Source organism: Engraulis encrasicolus, chromosome 6, assembly GCF_034702125.1.
Source record: "Engraulis encrasicolus isolate BLACKSEA-1 chromosome 6, IST_EnEncr_1.0, whole genome shotgun sequence".
NCBI classification, from domain to species: domain Eukaryota; kingdom Metazoa; phylum Chordata; class Actinopteri; order Clupeiformes; family Engraulidae; genus Engraulis; species Engraulis encrasicolus.
Window position 1 is genome coordinate 41,348,369 of NC_085862.1, and position 8,029 is coordinate 41,356,397.

At 41.8% G+C, this 8,029-nt stretch overlaps 1 protein-coding gene across 1 annotated transcript in view; it reads left to right on the top strand.

The window, feature by feature from the left end:
- The window catches only part of dpt (dermatopontin), a 15,221-nt gene extending 7,696 nt beyond the window's left edge, over positions 1–7,525 (top strand). The window contains exons 2-4 of the mRNA XM_063200241.1: positions 6,210–6,335; positions 6,840–6,947; positions 7,090–7,525. Coding sequence (XP_063056311.1) covers positions 6,210–6,335; positions 6,840–6,947; positions 7,090–7,156 — 301 coding nt within the window. The 3' untranslated portion in view covers positions 7,157–7,525. The remainder of the gene's footprint in view (positions 1–6,209; positions 6,336–6,839; positions 6,948–7,089) is intronic.
- Positions 7,526–8,029: the final 504 nt, after the last annotated feature.

Here is an 8,029-nt window from a genome sequence, read left to right on the forward strand (position 1 = left end):
CTCTTTGCCTTGCATTTGATTAACTATTCCTGCCCAGATTTCAACAACAAATGTGTGTTGTTCACACACTCCATTGTGATTAAGAACTTGTGTAAAGAAACCGGCTTCGGCTGATAAGAATCCCGCTCCAGTGCTTTGCGAAAAAAGAGACTGCAAACTAACGGAGAGCTCAGTTACAGAGCACTGTTATTTGTTTTGGCTGCGAGCTGAAGTGTGTGTAAACAAGGCCAGTGTGTTGTTGCAGACTGCACCCCACACTTTGCCACACATTTAACTATGTGTTTACCCATGTGGACGCGAATGGCCATGCAATGGCCTCCCAATCATCAGGTGGGGTTGTTTACCATTCCAAAGAGATGAATGCATAGAGTTATACCTAGCCATGTCAGCTGCCCAGTCTACCCTAGCTAACCCGATGGATCAATGGCTGATGCTTTTAAAGGGCTTCTTCACCACACTCTCAATCCTCCTCTATCCAGCCTCCTCCTCACACACCATGAAAGCAGTCACTTTGATTTGCACTCAGGCAAAGAAAACGCCACTCCACTGGGGGAAAGGCCTAAGCTCATTCCGATTGGCTGGGCTGCGTTGCCCAGGGTGCCTTTGTTGCCATGACAGTGAAGAGGGCGGTGGGGCACGCCTGATGTTCTGTTGTGACGACAACACGCCTGTGTGGGTCATAAACAGGTTGTTCTGTAAACAAGACCATGCTTACACTAAACCCTCACACAACGCTGGTGCTTCAGGTGCTAACTCAAACACCCACCTGTGCGCTCCCACTAAATACATGTTTCTCCCCTATTAAACCCTATTCAATCTGCAGTCCTTTAGATACAATTTCATTTTTTTCCCCTGTTTGAGCATCAGCCTGTCTGTCGGGGACTGGGAGTTTCTAACTTCCACTGCTACGGTACATCAAAGGTCCCGCTGGATCCAAACCTCCCGAGACGTAAAGCTCTGAAAGCACCAATGCAGAAAAATAAACCCATGGCCTTGCATCAGGGCTAATATTTCCACCTACACACACACACAAGGGCAGAGCGATTAAAAGGAAATTAAATGTTACAATAATTGCAGGAAAATAATGGGACCGGATGTCTCAGATCGATAAACAACCTGAAGGTCAGCATGAAGTCTTTATTGGCGTGAAGATTACGTCCTGCATTGTGCTGCTACTAATTAACCATAATCTATGAGGGAGTAGTAAACATGTTTTGGGCGTAAACACCCTCTTCGTGGTGATCACGGTACCTCTTCTTGGTAGTGGGTCAGTGATGTTTCAGCAGTAGTACACGTCAGGGCGGGGCAATGGCAACCAGTGCCACAATTGTAATTACTTTTTTTTGTTCACTTGTTTTTAGTGTACAGCATATCTTCCTCCATTACTAATTAATTCATGGGCATTACTGTAGATGCCGTTGCGCCACTTGGCATCTGGAAAAAAACTTCTTTGACCCTATAAGTAGCCACAAGTTATGGCACTGCAAGGTTCAATGCATTGCACCCTCTCACATGTGGGCATATTGCTTGTATATAATGTATACTGTATACAGTATATATATTGTTCTTTTTGACCTCTTTTGATGGCACAGCCTGCAACTGACATGGACATCAGCTAGACTATGGAGTGGCTATGGAGGTTTTTTTTTCCAAGACTGTCGCAAAGAGGTGGAGCAATGGCACGCCCAGCGGCAAAATTTGGCCTTTGGGAGTACCTAATATGTGCTCTAACCAATACACCAAAGAGCCAGGCTCTTTGACATGATAGTCAGAGCTGTCTACATGATCTACAACCATTATGCTGTTTGAATAGCCATTTTGCCAATATTATTCATTTTGAAGTAGTCCCAATGCATGTCACCACAACATCCTAGTGCTTCTCAATGAATGCAAAGAGTTGTTTTACCGTAGCCATTGCTGTCTTGGTTCACATTTTTTTTATGACAGCATAAAATCGAATGACCTCAACAACTGCACCGTTTGGAAGCAGTCACTGTCTTCACATAAGCATGACAAATATACAACAGTCTTTTGTGTGCCAAGCCACATTTTTGCACAGTTAACTACATTAGTCCCATGAGGCCACTTAATAAAAGCGAATTGCAAAAAAACAAACAAAAAAACAAACACAGTAGAGGAGAGTGGGGTTTGTGGTGCCAGAAGCCAAGTTGTGCTTGTGCTAACCCCTGTGTCTAGGTCAGTGGTACCCAACCTATGGGTCGCGACCCAACCTATGGGTCGCCAAAGATCCAAGGAGGGTCGCGAATCCCTCTTGATTTTAAGGGGTTTAATTTTATTAGCATGTATAGCCAATGCTGAATAAATGACAAACCATTTAATTAATATATGCATAGAATCAACAACATTTAAGTGCTACATTAAACATCTATTGTGTTTTTGACTAAAATAAAATAAACTGGAATAAAATGACGGTATTCAACCTCTGCATTAAACCTCTGCATTTCAACTGATGTTTTGCATTTCAACATGTGAACTGAGGGCAGCCATGATAACGGCACCTAGGACACTGTATGTATGACACAGTGATTTACACAAAAACCATTTTATTCCAGTTGACTGGAATAAAATAATAACTAAAAGGAGTTTTTGCTGGAAACAGAGCTTATCGGGTCACCAAAGCTGACAATGGTGAAAATATGGGTCCCTGAAGAAAAAGGTTAGGAACCACTGGTCTAGGTAACCAAGTAAATATTAGTCACGTAGTCAAGTCAAGTCAAGTCAAGTCAAGTTTATTGTCAATTTCTTTACATGCACTGGTCATACAAAGAATTTGAAATTGCGTTTCTTGCTCTCCCATGCAGACATAGACTAATCTAGGTAAGGACATAGACAGTATAGACATAGACAGTACTCATACATGGACATAGACAGTATGGACGTAGACATTGCTCATACAGACATTTAAAGTGCAAGACTGGACAACAGAAGACTTGTAGAGAACATACATTAAGAGGAGGTATTTTGTTGTTCTTTTTTCTAAAAGTCCTTTATAGCGTTCTGACATAGTAATAGTAGCATTTGAAGAAATAAATAATAAAAAAAAAAAAAAAAAAAAAAAAAAAAAAAAAAGGTTTTTATTAAATACACCAGCAGCAGTATGTGTGTGTGTGTGTTTGTATGTGTTTTGTGTGCGTGTGTGCGTGCGTGTGTGTGTGTGTGTGTGTGTGTGTGTGTGTGTGTGTGTGTGTGTGTGTGTGTGTGTGTGTGTTTAGTGCAGGTAGAAAGTGCGGTGTGCGTCTGTGTGTGTGTACCTGTGTATGTGTGTGTGTGTGTGTGTGTGTGTGTGTGTGTGTGTGTGTGTGTATGTGTGTGAGTATGAGTTGTGTGTCAGTGTGTGTATGTTTGGGTTTAGTGCAGAAAGTGCAGTGTGCTTGTGTGTGTGTGTGTGTGTGTGTAGTCATATTTTTTTGAGAGTCATCCATTTCACTCACTATTTACTCACACTATTTTACATTCACCGGGCCCTAATGCTTCATAAACTAATTAATTAATGTTCAAAATCAGCACAACAAAATTAAAACAAAACAAGATGTCCTTCAGAAGTTCCCCACACCACACAAACTATAGGAGGGATGACCTGAAGGGAGGAGAAATACATGGCTAAGCCAGATCTGTGATTGTGCTCAAGATGGTAATTTGCATTGAATTTAGTTTTTAACTTTAAATAAAAACTTGTTTTTGTTTGGTTTGTTTTATTCTGATTTTGAACTTAAGTTTGTTCTGAGGAGTCCATGAAACACCATGGCTTGGTTAAGAAAAGTCCTGTTAAAAGCTGCCCTTTGTTGTAAAATACATTTACATTTGACAATATGTGAGTAATTTTGTAGGCTATTCATTTTGTCTAAGTGTGAAAAAGTATAAAAGTTTCTGACATCAAAATATAGGTTTTACATAATGAACCAGTGGCACAACTTACCCCAAAGCATTCTGGTCAGTTGCACAACTTTTTAAATACTGTCTCACACCACAAGTCAAAGTATCTGGAGATGCACAACATCCCGGACTATAGGCCTACGTATGGAAGCATAACTATCGTGGCCTCTCCAAAGGCAACCTAAGAAAAAAAAGGGGAAAAAATGGCACTACTTATCCCACAATTATAATTCACATTTGTTAACAGTTTCTTTAAACATTTTTACATCATAATAGATAGATAATAGCAAACTAGCATATTCAATCAACATCTTATGGAATATCGCACAAGAAGAATAAAAGCTGACCCTTTGTGCATTATTAATAAAAAAGAACACACTGTCAGGAGTTTCCTATTGGGTCTTGTCACAACAACTCAACATCATAGCTAGTGCTCTCCCAAGTAACTACGGCACAGCAAGTCCTGCAGTTGGAAGACGTCCAATTGTGCAAAATCTGATTACTGTGTCTGAGACAGTGAACTATGTTTTATGTAATTGGTTAAATTAAATGCATGAATTAAGTGCCATATGCTGACAGACGTTTTGTCTTAAAGCTTTGAAGATTTGGAGTGGATTTTAACACTTCAGTTTAATAGCCTACTTCAGTGTAATATGCAATCAAGATTCATTTTATTTTAGACCATCTAGGCTTACGCAGGACTCAAAACAGACAAAAAGAGCAGGGGTGGAACAAAGGGTTTTATTGAAACAGAATGACCTAAAACCAGATTGAATTCCAAAACCAAAGCCCCTTAAACATCTAAAAGCTGTAGTTGTACAAAAAAACCCACTGGCCTGGTAGACAAGCCCTATGTACTTCATTTCAATTTTATCTAACCAATCAAGGAACATAGCATGTGTGAAGACATCCACTGTGCCACCTTAAGGGCTCTGCATACTTCACGTGCGCACTTTGGCGCGTTTGGCGCGAGAACCATTAATGACGTCATCACTTAAGCCAGACTATTCATACTTCAAAAGCGCCCTCGCTCGCATTGTCGGAAGTGCCCTCTGCTGTTCATGAGAGAAACGGCAGTATCTTTCGCAACTCGCAGCGTGAGTTCTACGGATGTATAAAATAGAAAGCCAAACACGGCTGCTGTAGGGCTACTGAACGTCTGACTTGTGACTTACCACATTGAAACATATATTTTTTGTTGTAGCCTACATTGCCAGATCATTCCAAGACCATGTGAGAGCATTGTTCTGGCGGCAGAATTTATAAATAGATCGCCGAACACAACGTGCTTCTGAACAAAGTAAACTTGTTTCACTGAACAACATTTAAGAGAGAAGATAAAATAACTCTCTAGGACATTTTATTACCTCAAAATGATGCAGGATCCATTCTGTAGTAGCCTACAGTAGTTGTAGCCTCTCTTCGCAACTCCTGCTTTGTCTGCCTACCTGCATGGTCGCTGGTGGCGCACGACAAGTTACAAAAATGTGGGGTGCACGACGTCGCGCCACGGCAGCTCGCGCCACGGCGTGTGACGTCATTTTGGGTCACGTGACGGCGCGAGTGAGGTCGCGAGTGAGGTCGCGAGTGAAGTATGAAGGAGGGTAGCGCCAGTCACGACAAGTATGAATCCCCCTTTAGACTGCATGTACTGTAAGAGTACTGTAGGAAAGCTTATAGAGCAGGTCAGGTCACAACAAGATGTCAGCCAAGGTATGGGGTTACAACAAGATAAAACAAGCAAGGGCCGGCCGTAGACAAAGAGCACTGACCAAAATGACAAGGCACTGACCAAATCAAAATAGCGGTCAGCTATAGGAAGCATGTCAGCAGCCAAGAGCAGTAAACCAAACTCATGGAAGAGGATGTGAACAAGACTGTAAACTACAAGCCCAGAGCACAGCAGCACACCTCATTGAAGTCAGAACCATGACAAGTGTGTAGGGATCCCACCAGCTATGCGGTGCAGTGTCCCTCACACATTCCTTCACCAGTCAAACTACAGAACAGACACCTGTCTCAAACTGATGTGAGAAAAGCTGCACTTGTAACATCATTTGTCAGAGTTATGTATAAAATAAAAGTAGAAATGCTTTTACAGTGGATCTACCTCATTAGGTGTATAACTGGTGTATAATCAATGCAGACCATTTACTTGTTGTAATTACATCTATAAGAGTACTTCCACTTCCACTTCTACTTCTACTAGACACTTCTACATTTATTTCTACTTCCAGACACGTCATGAAGTTGTCTCCATGACACTTTTGTGTACATTAATGCTTCATGATCTTCTCTTCACTACTGTTCCACAGGTCATCCATGTGCACCAATAATGGGCTGGTAGCCGGGGTGCAGAGCCAGTACTTCAGCTCGGTTCTGGACCGTGAGTGGCAGTTCTACTGCTGCCGCTATGCCAAGAGATGTCCCTACTCATGCTGGTAAGCCCTTCTCTACCACCTCCTCTTCCATCATTGCCATTGTCCTCCCTCCACCACCCTCCCACGTCCTGACAGGGGCCTTTCTTCTCATGGAAGAGGGGAACTCCATCCCACACCCCACACACACAGTCACTCTGATGATGCACTCAGTGAACTCACGAGTAGAGAAGAGGGTAGGTGTACGACAAAGTAAGGCGTGCTTCAGAAGTTCAGTGGCTGCATTGACAAGGTCTCCATAGAAAACACAAGCACCACAACACAAGAATCAGAAGTGAGTTTATTGGCAAGTTGGTAATTATGATTTTTTCCCTTGGTGACATGAAGCAACAGAGGTAAAAATGCAATCACTGAAGTAGTGTAAGAAAACAGTCCCTCATTTCATATGGGGTATGGCTGTGCTGTAATAACAAAAAATCCATTCTTGAAGGTGTAGACAGCTGAAGATCAAAATGATTTTTCTTGTATTTTCATGCACCTTTTATGTTTCCCCATATCCACCCATAGGAAGACGCAGGAGAATCCAGACTACTATCGCGAAGAATCCGACTTTGTTGTCCCGAGCTACGGCTACTTCATCCGAGGGGCCTCGACCACATTCAGCGGAGTGCTCAGGTTTGACAATAGCCATCGATTCTGACTCCTGGCTGTTTTTGGAAATCTAGACACCAGACATAGCTTCGTCCAAACATCTAACAATGGCATTGACCCCTACATACAGGAGACAATAACATTCTTCTCCTTTGCTTTGTTCCAGGGATCGACAGTGGAAGTACGTCCTTTGCCGGATGACAGAGCACGACTGTGACTTTGAGAATTTTTAACTCACGAAAAAAAAATGTGCATAGTGAGATAAGCTCACGTCAGGTGCTAAACACACATTTTTATATACCTTTTTTAAACGTTTTAATGATTATTACTCTTTGTATATGACAAGTATCTGCAAAAACTAACTCGCTTATGTTGTTTGACTTACACTGTGTACTCTACTCTTAATTTTTTTCGTATTTTATTGTATCTTTATTTTAACCAATGTGTATTCTGATCACACTAATATCATAATACTGATTAAGACTAACTGTAATAGAAAAAAATAAAATGATACTGAACCAAAAATATTCTCTATTTCTTCCTGAGGTTATGGAAAGTAATTTCATCACTGTAATGAATGAATAATGAGTAAAGACTCTTCTCCATCCTATAAACCAGTGGCTCTCAACCTTTTTTGAACAAATACACCGTTGACCTCATTATCAAGTTCCCCCCCCCCAAAGATGTGTAAGCCACAGATAAATATGTTTACAAGTTCAAAACCAATCAACAAGCGCTTATTACCAGTGCGTAAGCAGAATGGGTTTTCCATGCATGAGTGAAAAAATGGCCAGTCATTCCTGAAATGTCATTCCTTATGGTAAGCAATTCACTCACAGGTGAATATCTGCAGATAACGTGGACTGCCCTGCTTCTATCTCCCTCTGCAAAAAAGAGCCCTCGTTACTGCTCTGTTTTCCAGTAAAGCCTTGCGAACATAAATCATGTTGTATCGCTCGGCTCGGCGCGACGCGGCTCGCTGTGCTTCCAAGTCACAGTCTCTTATCGCTGCTGGGCAGTAATTACTACAGTCTGCCGACTGTGTTGTGTGGCGCACGTCTCGCTCGCTCTGACCGCACAGCGTCTGGGCTTTCACAGACACAGCC